The sequence below is a fragment of the Pseudonaja textilis genome, chromosome 14 (genome assembly GCF_049901715.1).
Source record: "Pseudonaja textilis isolate UNSWEBS1 chromosome 14, rPseTex1.2, whole genome shotgun sequence".
In the NCBI taxonomy this organism is placed as follows: domain Eukaryota; kingdom Metazoa; phylum Chordata; class Lepidosauria; order Squamata; family Elapidae; genus Pseudonaja; species Pseudonaja textilis.
In genome coordinates, this window is record NC_142003.1 from 2578416 (window position 1) to 2604788 (window position 26373).

The 26373-nt window shown below is 47.3% G+C and overlaps 1 protein-coding gene across 1 annotated transcript; it reads left to right on the forward strand.

Moving 5' to 3' along the window:
* The first annotated feature begins 446 nt into the window (after positions 1-446).
* On the forward strand, positions 447-25076 carry LFNG (LFNG O-fucosylpeptide 3-beta-N-acetylglucosaminyltransferase). Its single transcript, XM_026704356.2, is given in 9 exon segments — positions 447-792; positions 794-956; positions 17016-17064; positions 18535-18634; positions 18982-19135; positions 19370-19455; positions 19965-20130; positions 20826-20911; positions 21913-25076. Coding segments are annotated over 9 exon segments (1146 nt in total). The 5' UTR covers positions 447-517; the 3' UTR covers positions 21980-25076.
* The last annotated feature ends 1297 nt before the right edge of the window (positions 25077-26373 follow it).

Below are 26373 nucleotides of genomic sequence, written 5' to 3' on the forward strand. Positions count from 1 at the left end.
ATAGAAGGAAGGAAGGGAAAGAGACAGAGAGACAGAGAGAGAAACGAGGAAGGGAGGAAAGTGGAGAAAGGGAGAAAGAAAGAGAGAGAAGGAAGATAGGAAGGAAGAAAAAGAAAGAATGAATGAAAGAAAGAGAAAGAAAGAAAAGACCGTTGCTCTCTTTTCCCCGCCCCTTTCACACTTCCCTCCTTCCACACTCTCCCCCACCCAAGCCAAGCCACGTGGAGACCCGCGGCGAGCCCCAAAGCCGGAGTCCCCCTTCCTCCCTCCTCTTGCCCGGTCCCAAGCCCTCCCCTTCCCTTTTATCTGTGGGCGGGCGGGGGCCTGGCAAACCCTTCCCGGCCTCCTCCCTCTTCCAGCGCGGGCAGGGAGGAGGAGGAGGGGGGCGCGGGCGGAGGGAGGTTTTAAAGCCGGGCGGAGCCGAGCCAGGACGCGGGTCCGGCCGAAACGCGGCGCGGGAGGGACGGGTCCTTTGGAGGCTGAGGCTGAGGCTGCTGAGGCTGCTGCTGCCGCCGCGATGCTGCACGGCTGCGGGCAGAAGCTGCTGCTCTCGCTGGTGGGCTCCACGCTGACCTGCCTGCTGGTGCTGATGGGGAGCCGCCCAAAGGGCCTCAGGGACTCAGCCTGGGGGCGACGGGGGCGACGGCCGGGGCTCCCTCCTGCTCCAGCGGGGACGCAGGGCTGGCTGCGGCGCTGGAGGAACGACCCTCGGCCGGACCTCGGCGGCTCTTTCAGCGGCTACTTCAGCCAGCTCGGCCGGGCTAAGAGAGAAGGCGGCGGCGGGGGCGGGGGCCAGCGAGGAAGCCGGGAAGCAGCGGCGTCCCCAGCAACCGGCCCCCGCCCGGGAAGAGATTTCGCCCCGGGACGTTTTCATCGCCGTCAAGACCACCAAGAAGTTCCATAAGGCGCGGCTGGAGCTGCTCCTGGACACCTGGATCTCGCGCCACAAGGAGATGGTAAGCCGCCTTGGCGGGGTTCCTCCTCCTTTTTTGGGGTGGGGGTGGGGGCTTGGGGGATCAGCGGGGTCTTGCTTTGAAGCCCCCTCTTTGGAAGCCCGCCAGGCCGCTATCCAGGTGCTGGAAGAAGCGGCGCTCGCGGGCCTCCCTTTCCCGGCCAGGCGGGCCCTCTGCACGAGGACAGAGGCACTCTGGCTCGCCTCTCTCCGGGCCCGCCAAGGTGCCCGGGCGCTCGCAAAAGCGCGGGTGCCTGCAGCGATGGGGAGGAGGGCGGAGGGAGGAAGCGGCTGCTTGCGGGCCCGCCGCCGTGCCACGGGGGAGGCGGGCGGCGGTGGGTGGGTGGGCGAGTCGAGGCAGGCTCGGCGCCTTGATCTCCGCCCGCCCCGCCTCTGGCCCCGGGGCTGGAAAGCGAGCAGGCACGCTCCGTCCCGCGCTGCCTGCCTGCCGCCTCTCGGGCCCTTTCTGCGCGGCAGGCACGCCGGCGGGTGTTGGGGAATCCGGCGCTGGCTTTGCACTCTGTGCATGCTCAGAGAGGTCTCCCGGGAAAGACTTTCTTGGCCGGGGGTGGGGAATCGGAGCTTCGCCTTCTGGAGTCCCGTGGAGGGTGGGTGGAGAGGGACTTCTCCTGTAAGAGAGGAGGGGGCGACCTAAACCCCTGGTTGTGGGAATGCAGTTGGAACTCGGGAATGGGGTTGAGGTGTTGTGTGAATGCAGCCAGGGCTGCCTTTAAATCAGGGGTGTCAAAACTCGAGGCCTGTGGGCCTCACCTGGCCCAGCCTGGAAACAGGGAAGGACTGGCCCGCAGTGCCCTAGCCAGAGAAAATTGACTTGGGTCGGGGGTTGCAGGGAGCCATCCTGGCCAAAAACAGAACCCAAGAGCCCCCTTTTCCTAACTCAGGCCACCAGAGGTGTCCCCCCCACCGACACAAGCGATGTCGACTGGCCATGCCCCCCCCAGCCCTCCCCCCCCAAATCCTGATGCATCCCTCAATGAAGTCAAGTTTGACACCCCTGCACTAAATGCATGAATTGGGCAACAGGGACGGGGCCGCTGAACTTGGGCTCGTATCCTCCTCCTGGGCTCTGGAGTGGCTCTTTCCTAATTCTCTTCCTTGCTAGTTGGTAAAAGTTGCTGTATGTTCACACACACCCTCACTGTGCCTAGTGTTATGTCCCCTCCTTAATTCCTAGTGACATTGTAGGGCCGCCTCCCTTGGCTGGTAGCAGCAGGAAAGCTGACTTAAACTCTCTCTCTCTCTCTCTCTCTCTGAATGTGGTTTGCAATATCAAAGCTTTAAACTGGTTTTTAAAATAAAACACACAACCTAACGGCATCTCCTTTAGGACCTCAAAAAGAGGCATTAAAAAAATCACGATAAATCAAATGGACCCTGTTTGCATTTTGCACCAGAAAGCCTTCTGTTTACAAAGTCAGTCTATTGTCATGCAGATTAAAAAAAAGAAAGAAAAGCAACAGGATTTCTGCCCCCACCTTGACTTTTTAACTTGGTCTGATAGTCCTTCCTCCCTCCTTACAGCCGTGAAACCATGCTCCTCCTCCTCCTCCTCCTCCCAAAACGGGGACCATGTGTATTGGAGAAGGAGGGGTCATGTGTGGAAAGGACTCTGATTGACCTCTTGGGGTGCTGATTTAAGATTTGAGATCATGGGTGAAATTTAATCTCAGACTGGTCTTTCTCTCGACCTTAAAATCCACATTTCCACCGCGGGCTAAATAAGCTACATAGTTTGTTTAGCTAAGGTTTAGTCTATCAGCTGCTGTTGTTTAGGTTCAGGTGTTGTACGCTCCACAAGCAAACCGTCTTACGACTGGGCGTGCCCTGGGTTCAACAACTCAGGGTTGCACGCACAAAGCAAACAAACACAGCGGCGCAGGTGCGCTAGTGTTTTATCTGTTTGCGCTGTCCAAGTTGAACAGATGTTCAAGACTCGGCCAGGGCCGTGGATCTGAAATCAGCTGGATTTTATCGCATCCCAACTCTGATAAAAGAAGCTAAAAATTTCACTGTGCTTTTTGCAAGTAGGGTTTGCAGGGAACTGACCTGTTTCAAAGAGGTTTATCAGAAGGAGCAGCGGTTAATAAACCCTTTCCCGGCTGTTTAGCAAACATCACCTAAAGATACAGTGACCTTTATTCTAAAGGACGGCCCTTTAATCGTTTTTATAAAGTTTTGCTTTGGTGTTTTTTTTATGCTCGTGAATTTTTCCTCTGAGAAACAAAAGTTGTAAACAAAAGCGATTCGTTTTTTGTAGCCTTATAAAACTTAGGTCAAATCTGCCCCCTCTTTAAGTTTGTCCTTTATTCCACACACCCCCCCCCCAAAAAAATACAGTCATTGTGACTACAAGACTGTTAAAAAGAACATGGCTGGTTTCTCTTAAGGTAGGAGAATCAGAATAATTGTTTTTTTTAAAAAAAGACAAAAAAAAAACAGAATAAAATGAGGAACAATAAGAATGGGAAGGACATCAGCATCCTCCCCCTCTGTGGCCTGAGCTTTAAGGAGTCACTGAATTGTTTAAAACCAGTTTACCTCGGGATCCCAGCCATGAGAATTACACATTCTCCTTTTGTCTGTGGCCTGTTTTGCAATTCCTCCTGGGCCCCCTCTCCTCCTTTTTCTCCCCAAGGAGACGAGGAGGCTGGGGGACCATGAAATGGCCTTTCGATCGCTAGACTGAGCTTGTCAAATTAGAAACGGGAATTCTTTCTTTAACTTCAAAGAAGAAGAAAAAGTTCTCAGGCTGGTTTAAGGGCAAAGAAGGAGGGTAACTTTTCTAAGCCTACTTTTGATTCACCTTTCGTTGGCCTTCGTCCGTAAAGCGGTTTTGGGGCCTTCTTGTGAGCTCTCAGAAAGGAAGAAATAGATGTTGGCCCACAGTCTGTTCCCTGTGGGATGCTTGGTGCTGTTTGAGCTTGGTGGCTTTCTTGCAGACGTTTCATTATCCAGCTAGGTAACGCCATCAAGTTAGAAAGGAGTACGGTATACAGGGAGGAAGAGGAGGAGGAAGGAGGGAGGGAGGAGAACAACAATGACAGTGGGGCCCTTGTGTTCTCTGACTTGGGTGGTCGTCTTGCAGACGTTTCATTATCCAGCTAGGTAACGCCATCAAGTTAGAAAGGAGTACGGTATACAGGGAGGAAGAGGAGGAGGAGGGTGGGAGGGAGGGAGGAGGAACAACAATGACAGTGGGGCCCTTGTGTTCTCTGAGTTAGCGGGTCGTCTTGCAGACGTTTCATTATCCAGCTAGGTAACGCCGTCAGTGCTAGAAGAGAGTGTAGTTTGAAGTTGCAGAGATGCTCCTAGAAGTACCAATTTTATCGCGCGTCTCCCCTGCCGAATGGTAGGACTACAGACCCGCCATAATGGGGAGAGGTTGAGAATTGGGGGTTTGGTACTCAGAGGAGGCCAACCTGGAGATGTTTCTGAGCCTTGTAGGGTTGCTTTACATCCGTCCCACACCTGATCGGGTTGGTAGACTTGGAGAAAGCTTCGACAGGCCCAGTTCAGTGAAAAAAGCTGGATTTTCGCGGCCAGCCCAGACCTTCAGCTACTACAGTCCTGGGAGGCAGCAATAGGCCCCATCTTGGGCAGGACTCCCCCCCCTTTTTTCCCAGCCATTCTGCCTTGTTTTATGGGGGGGGGAGGGAGTGGGGGGGGGAGAAGGGAGTTTGTTCCACCTCGTTTGTCCTTTGGGCTTCCCAGCGCTTGGTGGCTCCGCTCTCACGCTGTCTCCCTTAGGCAGGCTAACAAAGCCTCTTTTCTCTCGGGGAGCCGAGGAAAGAGTCCCCGGCTGCCGCTTGTGTGGTACTTTGGCCGTGGGAACGCCGGGGTGTGGGGAGGGGGCTGTTGAGGAGTGGCAGGGGGGAGGTAAGCTGGAGCTAGCAGGATCCAGGTCAGGTTGCATGGGGCTGAAGGGAGAGGCTGGGAGTACCGGCGAGCAGACGGCCCCACGTTTATTTATTTTATATTTATTTTATTCATTTTAGTTTGTCAAGCATGTATGAGAAAACAACTGTGGACATAACGTATAAACCTATAGGAATAAACAGGTGTATAAGTGTGCACATAATCAATGAGTACGAATCAATGGGAACTTCAGGACAGGGACAGCAGGCACACTGGTGCCACTTATACACGCTCCCGTACAGACCTCTTAGGAACGGAGTGAGGTCCGTGGTGGACAGTTTAATCTACTAATAAATCTCATGTCCTGGAATATCTCTTACGGGGTAAGCAGGAGAGAGGGGATAAAATGGAGGTCGGTATTCAGCCGGTTTGGACCAGTTCTCTAGAACCGGTAGCAGAAAGTTTGAGTATTTCGGAGATCCGGCCAATCCCACCACTGACTGGCCCTGCCAACCCCATCTCTTCTCTGCCTCCCATGGAGTAACCCAGCTGATCGGCTGGGTCTCCTTTGGTTGCCCTGCACAGGAGAACGGAGCTGGAAAGCAGGCTAGTGGGGTGGGGGAGGGAAGGGGGCTTTTGCAGGATACTTCCCCTGCCACGCCCACCAAGCCACGCCCACAGAACCGGTAGTAAAAAAAAAATTGAATCCCACCACTGGGCTAAACTCCCCCAATAGCATTTGCAGGTAGCCCTCAACTTACAACGTTTTGTTTAGGGACCGTTCGAAGTGACTGGGAAAAGGGGAACTTTTGGACCGCTTTTCACAGGGACAGCCTCTTGCAGCATTCCTGCTATCCACATTCAGATGCTTGGCCACTGGTTCATAGTTATGACGGTCACCTTTTGTGACCTTCTGAGGACCAAAGTCAACGGGGAGGCCAGGTTTACTTCGGCAACGGACGACTAACTTATCCGTGGCGGCAATTCGGTTCACAACAGCAGCAAGCGAGGTCGTAAAATGGGGCACATCGTGTTTCACTTACCAGAAATTTGGGGCTCACTTGTGGTCGTAAGTCGACCTGTATTTTATTTTCTCTCCTGAGGCTGCTGTCCTCATCCTCTAGTGAATTTCCCCTCAACTCATCGCTATGAACCATTTCCCCTCTTCTACTCATTTCCTCCTAAGTGGTGTTAATCGGCTAGACTTTGTCTTTTAGCCCTTTGCGGTGGAGGCAACTTTCCGTAGAAACTGGAGTTGCCAGCTAATGCAAGCTTGGTGCGTAAGGGTTTGTCCCTTATAGCTTTCCCCCATCCCAAAGATGCACACGGTGTGTGTACACACAACAAGCCCTAATCGTGGCTTTCCAAAGCAATGCAGTCGGTGCTTCTCTCCTTGACGGAAGAAATTCTTTGGAAAAAGCATTTGAGGATCGTAGAACCCCACAGCCATTGGGTGAAGAAAGTAGCAGGGTGGGAGGGAGAGGTTGATTAATTGCTTTAATGAAGCTGGGATTTTTAATTATCTCTCTCCAGGCCCCTTAGGTGAATGCCCATCAATGAGAGGCTATCTTTCTTCCCCTTCCTGGTTTTAATTTTCCCCCGGCGACACTGGAAGACAGGTGAATTTCAAATCCCAGATTGGACTGCCATTTGTCAGAAATGGCGTAGGGTCTCCTGCTTTGGCGGGGGGTTGGGCTAGATGACCTACAAGGTCCCTCCCAACTCTATTAATCTAATCTAATCCCAGAATTCCCCAGCCAGCTATGCTGGTTGGAAGTCCAACAATCGTAGCTGGCTGGGGAATTCTGGGAGTTGAATTCCAGTTGTCCTAGCTTGAGAACCAGATCGAGGTGTTTCTCTCAGCACTGGGGGGGCGGGGGGGATAAAAGTTGAAGCATTGCGGGTTATTTTTCACGGCTCCCCAAATCCACGGGTTAAAGGACATCTGAACGCTGCCCAGCCCGTCGCCAATTTTGGGGAAGCAGACAAGCGTGCTGTGCAATCTATCTGTATCCCGGAAAAGCATCATCTCCAGCCAGTTCAAAGATTGCCAAAGAGGACTCAAACTTTTGACCTCTGCTGAATTTTGCAAAGGGCTGAGCAGTTAAGCATCGAAGAACTCATTCTCGTTGAGCTGAGCTGCTTCTTTTTCCGCCCCCGTCCTCTTGTTCTTCCTCTTTTGGGTCCTTTCAGATTGAGAAGGTAGAGATTTTGAGGCGCTTTGGAAATTCCCAAGGCACTGCCATCTGTGACGGGTATCATCTTCCCCCTGGTTTTTCAACCTTTTAAATCAATCTTTCCTCCCCTTCTGTTAAGGCACAGATCATTACCAGGCAGCCATCGTTATTTGGCAGTTAAATATTAAATTGCTTGCCCCGTAGGTTAACACTGTTTCCCACCTGGACTGCACCTCTTTAATCTGTTATCTCACGCTTCATTTATTTGGATCAGCCAACTGGAATTAGGCGTCCTAAACCTTGGATTGTCCTTCTGACTTGTTCTGCAAACCACAAAGAAAACTGAGGCTTTTTAGCCCAACGTGGGAATGCAGCCTCTTTTCTGATCCTTCTGGGGAAACTAACCAACGTCAAGCAAACCTTGCTAGTTTGCAACAGGATCCCCGTTGCAACCTGGTGCAACCATTCAGAACAAACATTGAGTGTTTGTGTGCAGACTTGAGCCTGGGATGGAGGGGAGGGATGAGCCTGTTTTGTGCTGAATTGGTGAAATTAACCAGAGTTTCCTTCCTTTGGCCCACAAAGGCATTAAGCATTAAAGAAAGACGTGCGCTGTGTAAGTTACTAGCAGATGTAGAGGTGAGGGGTGGTCAGAGCAACGACAGACTTTGCCGTTTGCAAGGGTGCAAATGCCAGATGGATTCTGGGCTCAAGGCAAAATGCATTGTGTCTGTTCTGCAACCTTTCCTGTTTAAGTCTTTAAAAGTTATCTTCCTTTTCGGTTGCTCCGAGCACTTTGAAAAACAGTTATTACAAGAAGTGGAACCTCAGCTTACGTTCTTCCTTCCTGTGGTCTTTGCTCGAGCTGTAGGCAGAAGTCTCTGCTGGGAGCAGTTCTGCAAAACCACAAATCAGCAAAACAGATGAAGACTAGCTGCCCAAAATCTTTGGTCAAGTTGACAAAAAAAGGCATTTCTTTTCCTTCTAAGAAGGAAGGCCGATCGTGGATATCTTTCAGGACATCTGGGGAGATTGAATTGATGGGTTAGTTAGGAAGATCCACTCTACTCCTGGGTGGTGGTGGTGTTTTAATTCTTCTTTTTTTAAAAAAAAATCCCTGGCTGGTTTGGAGACCGGCGTTGGCATTTTAGAATTTGAACTGTGCCGTTTAGAAAAGTCAGGTGAGGATGATGGGAAAGATAATGAGGATAGTAAGGATGGAAAGGCAGACCTGAAAATCTCGAACTTTTAAAGGGAGTTTGCAAGAGGATTTTTTTTTTAAAAAAATATTATATAGGGTGATTCACTTAAGAAGCATAACAAAACTTGTAAAATCAAGGTGACTCACTTAAGAACAGAGTTGCTTAGTGATGGGAGATTCTGGTAGATAGATAGAATCTATATCTCTCTATTTCTATCTATCTATCTATCTATCTATCTATCTATCTATCTATCTATCTATCTATCTATCTATCCATCCATCCATCCATCCATCTCTGTATATATATCTCTATCTCTGTATTTATCATCTATCAATCATGCGTCCATCCATATCTATCTATCTATCTATCTATCTATCTATCTATCTATCTATCTATCTATCTATCTATCTATCTATCTATCATCTATCATCCATCCATCCATCTATCTCCTCCTCTCTTTAAAAACAGGGAGAGAATGGTTTCTTTTCCTCCTCCTCCTCCTCCTCCTCCTCCTCCTCCTCGCAGAAATAACTTTCCTCCTCCTCCTCCTCCTCCTCCTCCTCCTCCTCCTCCTCCTCCTCCTCCTCGCAGAAATAACTTCTGACAGCTAACTCAGAGCTCCAAAACTTGGCCAGCCAGAGAGGGGAACTGGGGCAAACGGGGAAAGTGGCGGGAAGCTCCCTTGCCAAATTCCTCATGCAGTGAAAACTTTGCCCCAACAGGATCCCACAAGAAAACCGATCCTCCTCCTGGCATTAGGGAGCATTAAGAGCCGGGAGGTTCTTCCTTCCCAAGGAAGCTGGTGGGTGGCCGGGTGTTTCTGCAGCCTTTCGGTGGCCGAAGCTGCCCGAGGTGCTGGAGGCCCAAATGCCCAGTGCGAAGTTCTGCAGAAACATTTCTTGGGGAGGGAGGGAGGGAGGGAGCGGGCCTCTTTTTCTAAGGGGATCCAAGTGGGATGAGCCCAGGCTTTGCTTTTTGCCTTAGAGAAGGAAGAGCAGAGGAAACTTTTTAAAAATGAGCAGACTTACATCCCTGGAAAGTTCAGGTTTGCTCTCTCTTTCTCTCTCTCTCTCTCTCTCCTCCCTCCCTCCCTCCCTCCTTTCTTTCTTTCTTTCTTTCTTTCTTTCTTTCTTTCTTTCTTTCTTTCTCTTTCTTTTTTCTTTTTCTTTTATCTCTTTTCCTTTTCTTTCTTCCTCTCTCTCTCTCTTAGTCTTTTATCTTTCTTTTCTCTCTTTCTTTCTCTCTCTCTCTCTCTCCTTTCTTTTTGTTCTTCTGTGTTTATTATTTCCTTCCACCCTTCCTCTTTTCCTTGTTTCTTTCTCCCACCTTTATTATTTCTTCCTTTCCTTTCCTTTCCTTTCCTTTCCTTTCCTTTCCTTTCCTTTCCTTTCCTTTCCTTTCCTTTCCTTTCCTTTCCTTTCCTTTCCTTTTCCTTTTCCTTCCCTTCCCTTTCCTTCCCTTCCTCACACCTTTATTATTTTTACAAATAACTCGAGGCATATCCGACCTGCCTTCCTCCTCCTCTTTTCAGGTGCTTGCCAACCGGCCTGTATCTATGACATTTGCAGCATCCCGAGTTCACCTGCCCGTCGTTGGCCCCCTTCCCAGCCGGCTTCCGGCGAGGAAAAGGGAAACAGGAGTCACTTAACGAGACGCATGGTTCGCTTAATGACCGTGGCAAAAAAAGGGGAGGAGGGCTGTGACATCAGGGGCACGCTCGCTTTAACCACCTCTTTGGGGCTGCAGCAGTCTCCCGAAAGATGAGGACTAGGAGCTTGAGCTGAGAAGGACTCGGCTGCCGTGAATGTTTGACACAGGTTCGTTCGCAGGTTAGGTTAGGGTGGCCAACTCATCCTAACGCAACAATCCTTTTGTCCTTGGGGTGTGTGTGTGTGTGTGTGTGTGTCTGGATTTGCAAGCCCCTTTCTTGTCAGACCCCTTGTTTTTTTTTCCCCCTCCTTCTTGGGGAGGGGCTTGGGGGGGCATTTTTTTCAGAGCAGTGCATTCCAACACCCATTTTTTCTGGAATTTCTGCCCTGGGGCAGGCAGGCAGGCAGGCAGGCAGGGGTGCATGTTGCAGTGCAGTCGGTCCATGCCCCCCCACCCCCCCTAAAAAAAAAGGCAGCAGCCCCGGTGGCTTCTGTGTACAGTATAAACACGGCTTGGCTTACTGTTTATACTCCAAACACAGGTGGAGGGCTGGTTTGGGCCACTTGGCTACGGCGGCAGCCGGATTTTGGGTGGGTGCCAGAGTCTTCTGCCTTGGCAAAGATTTGAAGGGGGGAGGCTTATTCCACCCCACCCCACTCATGTTCCTGGGGAGTTCTGGGGCTCACCCCGGAAAAGTGATGGCTGGTGGGGGTTTCTGGATTGGGTGGGGGAGTACTGTGCTCCTCTTCTGAGCCCCCTCCCCACAAAGGGACCTTCTACTTGTTCTTTCAACAGTTCTCAGGGGGAGAGTATGGCAAATGGCGGGGAGGGTTAGCCTCATGCTGGGAAGCCCCACCCCCACCCCCAGGAGGACCCCAACCTCTTCCTGGGATTTTCAACCACTTTTGTAGTACTTCATTGGTCTTCCTTCCTTCGTTCCTTCTTCCTGCATTCTTCCTTCCTTTCTTTCTCTTTCCTTCCTTCCTTCCTTTCTCCCTTCCTTCCTTCCTTCGTTCCTTCTTCCTGCCTTCTTCCTTTCTTTCTTTCTCTTTCCTTCCTTCCTTCCTTCCTTCCTTCCTTCCTTCCTTTCCTTCCTTCCTTCCTTCTTTCTATTTCCTTCCTTCCTGCCTTCTGTCTTTCTTTTTTTCTTCTTTCTTTCTTTCTTTCTTTCTTTCTTTCTTTCTTTCTTTCTTTCTTTCTTTCTTTCTTTCTTTCTATGGGGAAAGCCCAGCCTAATACAGGCAATCCTCAACTTACAACAGTTCGCTTAGTGACCGTTGATAGTTACGACACTGAAAAAAGCGACTTACAGCTATTTTTCACACTTACGACCGTCGCAGCATCCCCACAGTCGTGTGAGTTACATTTGGATTTTTGGCGAGGGGTTGACAAGATCTGTTGAAGGTCCTAAACCTGGGACATCTGGAGCAGAGGTGGGATTCAGCAGGTTCTGACTGGTTCTATAGAACCGGTAGCGGAAATTTTGAGCAGTTCGGAGAACCGGCCCATCCCACTTCTGACTGGCCCCGCCCACCCCACCTCTTCTCTGCCTCCCATTGAGTCCCAGCTGATCGGCTGGGTCTCCTTTGGTTGCCCTGGACAGGAGAACAGAGCTGGAAAGCAGGCTAGTGGGGTAGGGAGGGAAAGGGGGCTTTGCAGTAACCTTCCTCTGCCACGCCATGCCCACCAAGCCACGCCCACAGAACCAGTAGTAAACACTATTGAATCCCACCACTGATTGGAGGACTGCAGACGGAGGAGAAATAACCAAGGTTTAAAAACAAGCAAAAACAAACCAGGTTAGCGAGCAGGAGGAAATAGGAGCTAGCTAGAATAGGAGGTTTCCGGCTCCATTTTTTCCCCAAGAAGACCAACCTTGGGGTGCCACCCGCAAAGTTCTGAGTGGAAGACAAGGGTTAATTGTCTCACCGGTGTTTATGGCAGTTCCTTAAAATCAGATTGCTGTTGGTGCAAAGGTCAGCGGGAGGAGATGTTAGGAGATGTTACGTATTTTTGTGTGTGTGTGGGTGTGTGTGGGTGTTGTACTTGATGCCGAAAGGGCAAACTTGTGCTCTCTGAGGCCAGTTTTCCAGAGGGGTTTCTGCCAAGGGCCACCGGCAGGAAAGGCGGGGAAACTTCTATCCCGGGACTCAACCGGTTTTGGCTTCTTGCTAGGAGGCCCTAAACCCAGCCCCTTGGAGAAAGTTTTGCATTTTACGGGCCCCTTTTGGGGTGAACAGGAAGGGGGAAATGAGTCACCAAAGCGCTGGGGGAATTCAGGGCAGAAAGAGAAGAACTCCTGGTGACCACCAAGGGGGCCTCAGCAACCATCTCATGGTCTTTCTCTGGGGAGGATACGGGGATCCCCGTTTCTACAATCCGAGCCTGGAGAGAACTGCTGGGTTGTTTTCTGATGGGACTGGCTATTGTTCTCCAGGACTCCATACATCCTGTGTTTCTTTCAGCTGCAGCCTTTTTAGAAACAATGAGGTTTCCTGTCTATCCTCCAAGCTGGGCTCTTTGGGCAGAGTCAAGCTTAGAGAGAGAGAGAGAGAAACCGTCTTGTCCCCTCCTTTCATTTGCAAAAGCTCGTTTCGGAAGAGACCAGGAAGCAGGAGCGGCCATGTCTAGTTGTGTCGCTGGTACGGAGCGAACTTCAGCTTCAAAGAGCGCGAGGAGTAGCTCCCGCTTGGAGGGACATCATTGTTCTTCCGAGGAGGGTTAGAAGATCTACAGAAGAAGCGTGGTGTAGGACCGTGATGGTGAACCGATGCCAGTGGGATGCAGAGCCATCTCTCTGGACATGCCAGCCATCGCCCGTGACTCTTCCGGGTTCCGTCACATGCACGCGCACCAGCCAGCTGGTCTTTGCACACATGGGAGCTCCAGAAACCGGAAGAGCAGCTCCCCAGCGTGCATGCGTGCACTGGGAAGCTGAGTTTCTGGTTTCCAGTGCATGCATGCATGCCGGCCAGCTGGTCTTCATGCATGCATGCACACCAGAAACCGGAAGACTAGGTGGCCACCACGCATGTGTACCAGAGAGCTGCTCTTCCCCCTTTCTGGATGCTCACGCACACAGACTCCCATTTTGGCACTGGGCGCCGAAAAGGTTTGCCAACACTGGTGTAGGAGAAGGAGTGACAGAAGCTGCAGGTGGAGTGAAAAGAGCAACCGGCCTAAGGATCCACAAGTGAACTATAAATCTAGCCACCTTGAGTGCCGTCGACTCCTATCTAATCCCAAGCATGTATCTACTGTTAGTTGAGAAGATTCCTGCACGTTGGCTTTTAGCAATAAAGCAGTTTAGCTGAATCTTTGACTGGGACTGGTCTTCAGTGCCGGACCGAGGTTGGCCAAGGGTGTTGACCAGATGTCGACCAAGGGTTGACTCTGGTGTAGCATCTTGGCACATGCGTGGAGAATAACAGAGTTAGAAGGGACCTTGAAGGTGTTCTAATCCAACCTCCTGCTTAAGCATTTCAGACAAATCGTTGTCTAATCTCTTCTTTAAAAACCTCCAGTGACGGAGCATCCACAGCATCTGGAGACAAGTCCCAATTGCCACCATCACGCATCTCCTCAAAAGGAGACGTTTCTGGGGCAGTTCCCTAATTTCAGCGACTTTATAGTTTCGGGGGGAGGGAAGCCCATTTTTCTGGGGGCCTCTCGCCAAGGCGGGCTCTCTTCCTGTCGGAAAAGCTCAGCTGGGCTTCTCCTGCTTCCGAGAAGAGGCGTTGGCTCGATTCTTGGCATCTTCCGGAGAAGCAGCCTGGGTATTAATCAAATAAAAATATAATGCTCTCCCTTTTGGGCTATTTTTAGCAGGCTGTGGATGAGCAAAAGGCTATTTTTGGGTGCGGAGTTGCTAGCGACGGCAGGCCTGATCTAATCTAGTAAATATGATGGGGGTTTTTCCCCCCCTTTCCTCCTTTTTATGACACTCCCTTTCGAGGGTTTCCAGGGTTTCTGACCTTTTCCTTGTTAAGCAGGCCGGCCGCGATTCCAACGAAGTCAGGTTCCTCTCTTGTTCCTTAGTTTCTCGAGGCCTGGTTGCTTCGAGAAACTCTGAAATAACCAGGAAGGTGTAGGGTCTCCTGCTTGGGCAGGGGGTTGGACTAGGTGACCTACAAGGTCCCTTCCAACTCTGATTATCTATTATTTGTTATCAGTTTAATCCTTGACTCGGTATACTGGATTTAGACGCAAAACTCCTGATGACCACAAGGGGAGCTGAGGGGTTCGGTTGCCTTCTGGAGTTGTGTGTAGCCAGGGACGTAGACCTTTCATGGCTTATCTACCTGGCAAAAAAAGAAAAAAAAGCAAAGTTGCAATGAAGCCAGGGATGGGCCAGGATTTTATCCTTTCTTCTTCTTCTTCTTCTTCTTCTTCTTCTTCTTCTTCTTCTTCTTCTTCTTCTTCTTCTTCTTCTTCTTCTTCTTCTTCTTCTTCTTCTTCTTCTTCTTCTTCTTCTTCTTCTTCTTCTTCTTCTTCTTCTTCTTCTTCTTCTTCTTCTTCTTCTTCTTCTTCTCCTCCTCCTCCTCCTCCTCCTCCTCCTCCTCCTCCTCCTCCTCCTCCTCCTCCTCCTCCTCCTTCTCCTTCTCCTTCTCCTTCTTTTGTAAAATAAAGTTTTGTTTTCTTTATACCCCTGAGCTGCTTCTCTGCAAGATGCCAGAGCTCAACCACCAGCCCCAGATATTGGCAAGGGGGTGCAATTGTTTGGGGCAAGAGAGGGAAAGAAGGTTTTTCCTTCTCCCCTGTCTGGACACCCGTCGCAAGTTTGCTGGGTTTGTGGTTTCCTTAAAACATGCAAAACCTGGGATACAGTTTTATGGCTTATTTAAAGACGGTGCAACACAATTATCTCGGTTTGCAGGACAATAGACTTTTCTGTGTTCCTTTTCCTGCACATACTTATGGGTTTTTAAAAAAAATTCTTTTCTTTTTTATGGAAAGACACATTATAAATCATGGTGGTGGGATTGACCTCTGAGTCTGCAGGGCATCGAGGGTCTTCTACAAAGGGCCAGGAGGAGGGGAGAGAGAGGAGGAGGAGGAGGAGGGAAATCTCTGTGCGTCTCCCCCCGGTTTCTCTTCTCTTTGTCTCGGCGATTAAACCAAGTTTTGGCTGTAGACACCCTTCCCAAACATCTCAGGCCTCCCTCTGGTTAACCAATCCAGCTGTATGCTAATTGAGGGCAAGTTTCAGGCTCCCCTCTTGCGTTAAGTTGGCTGCAAGACTATTGTTCAAAATCGCTTTGCTTCCTTGGCGGAAACTTTTTTTTTAATGGAATGGGAATGAGGGGAGAGGGGGAAGAATAGCCCACAGTCCAAGTTAGAGAGAACAGCACTCTTTCTTTCTTTCTTTCTTTCTTTCTTTCTTTCTTTCTTTCTTTCTTTCTTTCTTTCTTTCTTTCTTTCTTTTCTTTCTTTCCTTCTTTCTTCCTTCTGACTTCCTTCCTTCCTTCCCTTTCTTTTTCTCCTTTATTCCTTCCTTCCCTTTTTCTCCTTCCTTTCTTCCTTTTCTTTTTCTCTCTTTTTCTTCCTCCCTTCTTCCTTCCTTCCTTCCTTCCTTTCTTTCCTTCCTTTCTTTCTTTCTTTTCTTTCTTTCTTTCTTTCTTTTCTTTCTTTCCTTCCTTCCTTCCTTCCTTCCTTTCTTTCTTCTTTCTTTCTTCTGCCTTCCTTCCTTCCCTTTCTTTCTCTCCTTTATTCCTTCCTACCCTTTTTCTCCTTCCTTTCTTCCTTTTCTTTTTCTCTCTTTTTCTTCCTCCCTTCCTCCTTCCTTCCTTTCTTTCTTTCCTTTCTTTCTTTCTTTCTTCTGCCTTCCTTCCTTCCCTTTCTTTTTCTCCTTTATTCCTTCCTTCCTTTTTTCTCCTTCCTTTCTTCCTTTTCTTTTTCTCTCTTTTCTTCCTCCCTCCCTCCCTCCCTCCCTTCCTTCCTTCCTTTCCTTTCCTTTCTTTCTTTCTTCTGCCTTCCTTCCTTCCCTTTCTTTTTTTTCCTTTATTCCTTCCTTCCCTTTTTCTCCTTCCTTTCTTCCTTTTCTTTTTCTCTTTCTTCCTCCCTCCCTTCCTCCTCCCTTCCTTTCCTTTCTTTCTTTCTTTTTCTCCTTCCTTTCCCTTTTCTCTTTTTCTTCCTCCATCCCTTCCTCCTCCTCCCTTCCTCTCGCTTTGTCTTGCTTTGGCACGGCCGTCCTCTCTTCTCTCCCAACCAGATCTTGAACAATCTCCCTCCTTGCCACCCTTGCCAGCCCTCCCAGACAGGCAGCAGATGCCAGGCTCTCCCCTCCCTGCCTCTGTCAATAAGAAAGTGCAGCCAGGCAGGTGGTGGAGATGGCAGGGCGGGGCGGCCTTCACCCGTTTTGGCTCCTGTTCAGGTGGCCGTTGGAGGCCAACTACTTCCAGGCAAGGATGGGTGGTGTTCCAGCTGTTATCAGGCAAACCTAAGGGGCAGGTGTGGTCGGGGATGAAGACCGGAGCTGGCAACCCCTGGATTTGTGGTGGTCACAGCAGCTTCCTAGATAGACGGACCCTGAAGACCTTGGGAAAAGGTTGGGGGAACCAGAGCAGGTGTGAAAAATCATTCATGCCAATTCTCAATGCATTATTCCATCGGGCAACAGATGGACAGGTGAACATCACCTGGTGAAGGTGCTCCCCTCTTAGTTTCTCCCCTGACCTTCCCAGGCTCTCGAAATGTTTTTAATCAATAATCTCTTTGCAATGCAAATGAAGCGTTGGCTCCAGGCTGGGTTTATATTTTCGCTTTTATCTTCCTCTTTTTATCTTCCCAAAGTTCTCCTGCGCCTGGTGCAAAAAACTTGAGATCTTCCCTGAAAAAAATCAGCAAACTCAACCTTGTGACCCAATGCTTAGCCCGGAGGTGGGGGCGGGTGGGTGGGTGGGGGCGGGCACCAAACAGGCTTGCTTTTTAAAAGCCCCATGGCATTTGCCAAAAACAAAAGCTAGGCCTCGGTTTGCGCCCTGTTGTAAACTTTGAACCGTGATGCATGCAACGGAATGTTTATGCAAATCTCCATCAAGGGCTGCGATTTGCATGGGGGTTTGAACGAATGCAAATCTAGATTTGCAACCCATCCGGTGGCTTGGCATGATTGAAAAGCAGCACATTCCTAAATATTTCTCCCCCTCTTCTTTCTAGACCTACATCTTCACCGATGGCGAAGACCAAGAGCTCAAACAGAGAATTGGTGAGTTGGTGGGATTTCCTCTTGGACAAGTGTCGAAAATGCCCCTTTCTTACAGACCCCGATGGTGCGATTCGATTCCCAGGGAATGTGGCGATTAACTTTCCCTAGGGGAGGGAGGGAAGGTGGATACTTACTCAGTGAGTGTTTAATGAGAGCCCCCCCTCCTCCTCTCCTCCTCCCAGGCTAGTTCAGACCCTCCTATTCTTCTGATGCTAATGGGCTCTATTCATGCTTTCAATGGATTCCTCTCCAGACAACCAAAAGGAGTAGCAGGTGGCAAATGATGAGAAAAGATTGGCATGAATAGCCAGACAAAGACTGTTAAAAGGGGGGCTGGAAAGATCCAGTTTTCTGTTCCACTTCCCACATTTTCCTTTCTGAGTTAACACTTGGCTGGGTTAAGTCTGGGAACAAAGGAATTTCCTTTTGGTCAGCAAGGAGGAGAGGAGAACGCATCTGCATTTGTCTTGGCTAACAGTTAAACATCTGCAGAAGGTTGCTCCGCGTCCACATTTGGGGTGGGAATATTCAGGGGATTACTTGAAGCTATTATAAAGGCACAGAGATTCTCCATCATCCTGGTCATGGTTGTCCCAAAGCTGCTTTTCCAAAAGACAATTGGTTTTTTTGGTTCTTTGAAAACATTTAGCTTCTCATCCAAGCAGCTCCTTCAGAACTAAAGAAGCTTCTTTGGAGAAGTAAAATGTTTCCAAGGAAGAAACCAAGAAAGTCCAGTTGCCTTTTGGAAAAGCACCTTGGGATGGTTTTCTTGTTGGTTACTCAAGTTATCTTCTGGTCTTGAGGAATTGGGAGATAGGGAAGTGTGACTCTAAAGCAAGGGTCTTCTTGAACTTGGCAAGTTTAAGACTTGTGGACTTCAACTCCCAAAATTCCTGAGCTAACATGACTGGAAGAGGAAGAATTCTGGGAGTTGAAGTCCACAAGTCTTAAAGCTGTCAAGTTTGAAAACCCTTGCTCTAAAGATACCAAAATCCTTGGACAGACATGGTGGTTGTATGTTCCTCCACCGATCTTCTGGGTGAACTTTCCAATTTCAGCCTGCAATTTTCAGAAGGATGTCCTGTGCCTGAATATTGAGCTAATCAGCTCAATACAGTATGAGAACAGGGTATAACCTGAAGTGATCTTGTAGGGTTCTGATTCAGAATCTTGGTCACGGGGCTGGATCAAACCTCTAGCTGAGATCTTAAGCAATGACCTAAGCTGCTCAAGATGGATTGATAGATGTAGGACAATGGAGACCATCATAAACCAAATCGATCCATAGGGGGAAAAATATCCATAGTTGGGCACCACAATGTCATCAAAGAGTATGCAAAACTTTTGGGAAGTATCCCCTTAGCTGGGCCTAATGAAGATCCTTCTCATGTTATGGATTTTTTGAATTCAGTTGTAGTAACTTTGTCTTTTAATGCATTTTGACCATTTTCCCCCCTTGTCTCTCTTCAGGAAATGTCATCAACACCAATTGTTCTTCTGCTCACAGCCGGCAAGCCTTATCCTGCAAGATGGCGGTCGAATATGACCAGTTCATTGAATCCGGACGAAAGTAAGAACAGAGAAAAGAGGGTAGTTGGGGAGGGAGATTCACAGCTGTGTGAATTCACAGCTGTATTTCCAAAGCTGTAGGATCTGGATACTCTCCTTTTGGAAGGGAAGAGAGTTCAGATGTAGAACATCTGGATGTTCTACAACGCTTAAATGGAGAGCTGAATTCTTCTCCTTTGTCTGAATATATCTGAATTCAGATGATCCTGCCCACTGAGGTTCAGCTGAAATGTTTGAAGGCTAGACTTCTTGGGTTGATGTCCTAACAGATCGAAGATCAGTAATCCAAGCACCTTTGAATTCCTCGGTTCCTGACCTAATCCAGTCTTGTTTTCGCTCTTGCGTTAGGTGGTTTTGCCACGTGGACGATGATAATTATGTAAATGTCCAGATGTTGGTCAAACTGCTCTCCAGCTATGCTCACACGCAGGATATCTACATTGGAAAACCCAGTCTGGACAAGCCAATCCAGGCCACCGAGAGAATCAGCGAGAACAAGATGGTAAGCCAGCAAGGAGAACGAGTGGACTTGATGGTGAACATTTGGGGTTGTCCAACTATGCATCTCCTGGTTCAAAGGAGGCATCCCTTTCTTGGAGAAGACCTTGGATGGGATTCCCTCCCTGGGTTCCAACTGTCTCTGGGAAATTGGCCAAACCTTTGACTCCAGGTGCTCTTCTGTGTCAAAAAAAGACCCTTCTTGAGTCTTCATCTCTTGTTTCTTCTCACCCCACAGCATCCGGTCCACTTCTGGTTTGCCACCGGTGGTGCTGGGTTCTGCATCAGTCGTGGTCTGGCACTGAAGATGACCCCTTGGGCCAGGTAAGAGACTTGGTTTTGTTGAGTGTATAGTTGTTGCAATATGAAAACTGGAGGATTAAAAACATAGAGTATACACATCAACCATCCCTGACACATCTCAACGGTGGTTACAGATCAAACTCCATAATATTTATGGGCTACATTTTAGCACCTTTGATGCAGAAGGTCGTTTCTTAAATGTATAAAGCAAGATAGGTATTGGGACTCCAAAATTTTAGCAAACTTACCCCTTAATTTTCCAAATTTCCCTGCTTTTAACCTGCTGGAGACCCAGTCATGACTTATTCAAACCATGCTTAGCACATCTGAATTCGACACATGAATCCATCACCTGACAGTTGGAAAACCACATTAACAAATTGTGTTTTCCCTTACACATAAATGTGAGGGCTTTTAATGTTAGAGTTTAATCCTTTGGGTGTTTTCAAATTGGGAACAGATGGAATAATAACGAAGCCTGCTTTTTTTTTCTTACTCTCTTCCAATTCTCGTCCCTTTCTCTCCTCCAGCGGTGGGCACTTCATGAGCACCGCGGAAAAGATTCGCCTCCCCGATGATTGCACCATTGGGTACATTATAGAATCTGTCCTGGGGGTGAAACTCATCCGAAGTAATCTTTTCCACTCACATCTTGAGAATCTCCATCAAGTACCCAAGTCTGAGATCCACAAACAGGTAAAAACACTGAAGGATTTAAGTCACCCAGGCCCAGAAACAAAGCATTAAAAAATTCAGACTTTATAGGAGGTTGGAAATCTGCATCAAATGTAACCCATCTGGAATCATCCTGGGAGGAAGGTTACAAAGTTAGCCAGGAGACCCCATCTCCCCACTCCCAAAATCAATGTTCTGATGAATTGATATTTGGGAATTGACAAACCCATCTTGGCAGTCACTTGGGGAGAGTTGCCAAAAGAGTAAGAGAGTTGGAAGAAACTTTGATGGTCTTCTAGTCTAATCCCATGCTCAACTAGAGACCTATCCCATTTCAGATAAATGTCTGTCTGCTCTATTCTTAAATACCTCCAGTGTTGGAGCATCCACAACTTCTGGTGGCAAGTTGTTCCACTGGTTAATTCTTCTCACTGGTAGGAAATTCCTCCTTAGTTCTAAGTTGCTTCTCTCCTTGATTAGTTTCCACCCATTGCTTCTTGCCCTGCCTTCAGGTGCTTTGGAGAAGAGCTTGACTCCTTCTTCTTTGGAGCAGCCCCTGAGATACTGGAACACTGCTATCTTGTCTCCCCAGGTCCTTCTTTTCATGAAACTAGACATCGCCAACTCCAGCAACCGTTCTTTGTGTGTGTTTTAAAGAGGAGCATCACTTTGTTGCATTTGTAGCTCAATCTTGCATTTCCCCTTTTTTTCCCAAGGTCACTTTGAGTTATGGGATGTTTGAAAATAAGAGGAATTCCATCCATATGAAGGGGGCTTTCTCAGTGGAGGAAGATCCTTCCAGGTAAGAATCGCATCTGTCTGTCGTCTGAATTAGCTGAAATTTACACTGTGTGAAGGAAAGAAGTTAGAAATGACCGAAAGGAAAGTCTATAATATTTTGGAGTGGGGGAAGAAAAGGGAGAGGGAGATAGATAGATAGATAGATAGATAGATAGATAGATAGATAGATAGATAGATAGATAGATAGATAGATTTTGTCGGAAGTCCCTCTGGCTTCAGAGGATTTACTTCCAAATTGTGAGATGTAATTCTGCAACCTTAAACAGTTGGGCATCCACAGGTATTTGCAGAGTCATTTCACACAACACAGGCAGTATTTACCTTACGGCTGCAACTGAGCCCATTTCCATGGTTGACCTAGATGGTTGTTAAGCAAGACTTGCCCCATTCTGCAACCTTCCTTGCTGCCGTTGTTAAGCTAGTAACGTGGCCCTTAAGCGAATGTGGCTTCCCTTCGTTGACTCTGCTTGTCAGAAGATCCCACCCAGGCATCACATCATCCCGACACGTTGCAATTTAGATCACAAATTGTACGCTGATGGTGATCTGCTTGTGTCTTCCTTGACCTTCATCCCAACCCTTGTGTCAGGATTCCACCACTTAACCCCATTTAAATCATCTCGAGCCAAATTTCCAAAACTTCAGAAGGATTTATTGGGAGTTAACACGCCAGCACTGCCTGGGTGGTAGCCGACTCTGAGACACGTCATTCATTGTCACCCTTAACCCTGGTTTTCCCTCCACCCCTTGGGTGCATCATAATTCATATTCTCCAGTGGGACACATCCATAGCCCAGAGTCATCAATCATGCTGTCCTGTGAGAATTTTTTGCTGTAGAAACTTCAGTCACCTAGTTACTATCTTTGAAAACATTTATGGAATGCACTTTCAGTTTGCAAGCTGCTGCATTGCTCCCCACTCCCTTTCTGTTGGTCACTCTAAAAAGACCATAGAAATATTTTATGAGTTGACACCTTGTTTTCTTCTTCTTCTTCTTCTAGGTTTCGCTCCATCCATTGCTTGCTCTACCCGGATACGCCTTGGTGTCCTTCCAACATCGCCTACTAAAAATCTCGACGTCCCTTTAACCTCGTCCCGAGTTCTCCGGTATCCGAAGAGCTTTCGGGACCCGTAGTTTTATTAGCGTGTCTGTATGCGTGCGTCCTTCGCTTGCTGTGAAGCAATGAGATCCTAATTACTGTGGTTAGTTCACAGTGTGTTGTGTATGTTTCCACCAGCTGCGGTGTGGTCTTGTGCGCCTCGCTGTGTCCCTCTCCCGGTGACGATCAGGGTATAGATATTTTAGAAGCTCCCAATGCGAGAACAATTGCGATATTTTTTCTCTCTCTCTCCAGCCTTCCCTTCCTTTGCAAGGGTTTCAAGGCTGGTGGTGATGACAAAGACCTTTGTCTACCTGCCACCTGCTGAAGGCAATGCTGCAGGTCTTCCTTGCTCCAGAATATTTTGAGAGGTGGACCCTTTGCTGCTTCTTCTTCATCCATTTCTGCAAAGCCCAAAACACTTCTGCAAACTGCCAAATCTTAAGCACTTTTAAAACCATGCGTTGTGGCAGATGCTAAGCTGGTATGGGATTGCCCCCATTTTAACCGGTCAAAAGAAAGATCCAGTAAGCATTGCTCAAACTCGCAACTTTAAGGTGGGTGGATTTCGATTCCCAGAATTCCCCAGTCAGCTTCCACATCAAGCATGCTGGCTGGGGAATTCTGGGAGTTGAAGTCCAGCCGTTGTAATTTGGGGGAATTTGGTGAGCGGAAGTCCACTCGTCTTAAAGTTGCCCACTTTGAGAAACACTGGATTAAAGCTTAGCCTGGTTGTGTCGTGGTTTGGGCTGTTTGAGGCTATCAACACTTCCAAGATCACGTTCACAGCATTGTAATTAAAGCCAGGATGCCATTTTACAGATTTTTTTTCACCCCCCTCAAAAACCTGGTCTTTTTTTCAGCTGGAGTCTTTTAACTTTGTGGTGTTCCAGTTCCAATCATTTTTCTGGCTGGGAACTATTGGAGTTTGAATCTAAAATAGCTAGAAAAAAAAAAAAAGCTACTTTTGGCCACTGGCTGTCTTTCTTCCTATTTTTGACATATCTTTTCCCCGCTCCTTCCTTCCTGCTTTTTCAGGCTCCGCATAATTTTTCAGATGAAGGTTTACATAGGAAACAAGTTTTTTTTTTGCTGATTTGCTCTGTGTGTGTTTTTGTAAAAAATTTTGTTGATGTTGTTTCGGGGTTGTTCCTTTCCCTCGTGCTATATGTAGACTTTCCTCTGAGACAGAAAGCCTTTTTCTCCCCTAAATTCATTTAGAGCTGGTCTCTTGTTGAACACTCACGTTTTGCAGTTGCACTGAAGGAAGACTCAAACGATAGGGGATTTTTTTTTTGGCACGGAGATATTATCTAATCCTTTTCATCCCGGCCTCCTTGCCTTTACAGAAGTTTGGTGGGCTTCTTATGAGTAAACAGGCAAAGGGTTGTAAAACTGCACCTAAGTCCAGAATTGTGGAATGCACCTGTAGTTGCGTAGCTGCATTTAATTCTGATTTAATTAAATTAAATCAATATTCAATACCAAATGTAAGCAAAGAGTTGATAGCAGATTGGCTGGCTACAGCTCCAGAAATCCTCAATTCCAATATATATATATAATATGTATATATATATACATATATACATATACACATATACACACACACATATATATATATGTATGTATGTGTATATATATATATATATAGGCAAAATGTTATATGTATGTGTATATATATATATGTATATATATAACATTCTGCCTTGTTGTATTCTTAGATCTGTTTTGTTGCCCGAATGTTGGTAAGAATGACAACAGAAGCCTATGTAGGTTCAGAATTTTAGACCCTTTGAAGATGCAATTATTTTGATTCTACTAAATATAATTTATAAATATATATATATAATAAGCAATCCTCTGTGGAGTTTACTCAGGAGGAAATCCTACCCTATTAAATGGGATTTGTTCCCAGCAAAGCACAAAATGTTGGCTCACGACTTTGGGCCCCACCTGAATTAATATTTAAGTAAGTAATTTAAGTAATATTTAATTTTACTTACTGTAAGTAAGTCTTTTAATTTTATGGACCAATTGGGAGGAACCAGTGTCCGTTAAAGCCAAATGTTAATTAAATCCAACTTTATGTAACACCCGTGAATGTTACATGATGTTCATAATATTTATGTCATACACCCATGTACTTTACAAAAAAATATGTATCCACATGGTCTGATTTACCACGCTGTTTGCTGAAGCCACCCAAATTCAGATATTGTCTGTTAAATCCAAAGTCTGTTGAATCAGGGTCTGTAAAATCGAGATGGGATCGTAGCAACATCCAGACTCAAATTTTTGCAGTTGGTAGGAATGACTTGTGTATTAATTTAAAAGGGGTTTAAAGATGTTGGAAGCAATGAGGGATCCTTGTATTTCTCTTATAAGTTGGACATGGTGTTGATTCGCCATCTCCCGTCGCTGCAACCTCTCAGTCTCTGGGCCAGGGAGATTTGGCTGTAGCATTTTCACCCCAAGAGTTGAATTTCATTCTCCTGCAAAATGCCGAATGGCTTTTTCTTCCTAAGTCCCAGAGGCAGAGACGGAGAGGCGAATGCTTCCCTCGCAAACAAAAATAAAAGTAAAAACAAAAAACCAACAACAACAAGGCCCATAGTGGGTAGTGTTTGTAAATATTTTATTGCAACAGTGTTATTTACTGTGCCTTTTGTGTGTGTGTGAAAAATGTCAAGTCCTGTGTGATTTTTGTCGAGGGTGGGTTTAAAAGTGAAGAGCAAAAAAAAAAAGAAAAAAAAAGGAAAAACTATTTTTTTTTCCTGATCTCGGGAAACAACAAGAAAAATGGAAAAAGTTTTGTGTCGTTTGTTACTTATCTGTAATTTATAAATCCCAGTATCTGGGATGTGGCTTTCTGTAAAGTAGTGTACATATATATATATATATAATGTGACTCTCGCTATAAATATATATATATATTAAAGAAGAAAAATGTGTGGGAGGGAAATAATGATTTAATATTCTCAGGGAATTAAACCTGATCTGCCACAGACTGCCTGTGGCCCGTGTCTTCTCTGTGCTTTCAATAAAAGAATTTGTTGGCTAATTAATTACTGGAAGCTCTTTTTTTGGGGGGGGGGGTATTTATTGCTTTCTTGGCTTTCCTGGGGGGATTCTGGGAGTTGAAGTCCACACGTCTTCAAGTTGTCAAGGCCCCTTCTAACTTTGTTACTCGTTCTAAATTAGAACTAACCTAGAGGGACATGGTGGCTCAGTGGCTAAGATGCTGAGCTTATCGATCAGAAAGGCCGGCAGTTCGGCAGTTCGAATCCCCAGCACCGCGTAACGGAGTGAGCTCCCATCACTTGTCCCGGCTTCTGCCAACGTAGCAGTTTGAAAGCAGGTAAAAAAAATGCAAGTAGGAAAAGAGGGACCCCTTTGGTGGGAAGGTAAACTGCATTCCATACGCCTTCAAAGGCATTTAGTCCTGCCAGCCACATGACCACGGAGACGTCTTTGGACAGCGCTGGCTCTTCTTCGGCTTTGTCATGGAGATGAGCACCGGCGCCCCCTAGAGCCAGAAACAACTAGCACGGATGTGCGAGAGGGAACCTTTAGCTTTTTTTAGCTTGTGTGTAGAGCCTTGAGATCCAGGAAGACCAGCGGGTTGGACTAGAAGACCTCTAAGGTCCCTTCCAGGCTCCAGCCCTGTGATTTGATGAGTCTGAAAGCTAGGGGGTCCTCGACTTAGGACCACAAACGAGCCCCAAAATTATGGGTGCTAAGGCAGACATTTGTGAAGCAAACTTTGTCCCATTTTACAACCTCTCTTGCTTCAGCTGTTAAATGAATCACCACACTAATGTTAGTAGGACAGTTGTTAAATGAATCCTGCTCACCCCGTTGACTTGGCTTGTCGTAAGGTCGCAAAACGCAACCATCATAAATACGAGGCAAGTTGCCAAAGCATCTGAATTTTGACCACATGGCAGCAGGAAGGGTGCAGGGGTCACCAGTGTGAAAAACGAGCATGCCGTGTGTTTTTTTTTCCCCAATGCTGTTGTAATTTGGAACCGTCACTAAAGGAACGGTCGTAAATCAAGGAATACCTGTATGCTAATTCGATCTGATTTTTTAAGGGAAACAATTCTCCCTTTGTCCATGGAAAATGCAGACAGGTGCTGCCCCCTTGTGGAAGGAGTAGGTACAACCCGCCAGGCAAATTTTCAATCTCGGGTAAAGCCACTAAGTCGGGGGTCCCCAAACTTGGCAACTTTTAAAGATTTCAACTCCCAGAATTCCTCAGCCAGCTATGAATTCTGGGAGTTGACATCCACACGTCTTAAAAGTTGCCAAGTTTGGAGACCTCTGTGCTAAATGGTGAATAATGAAATCGATGAAATCTTA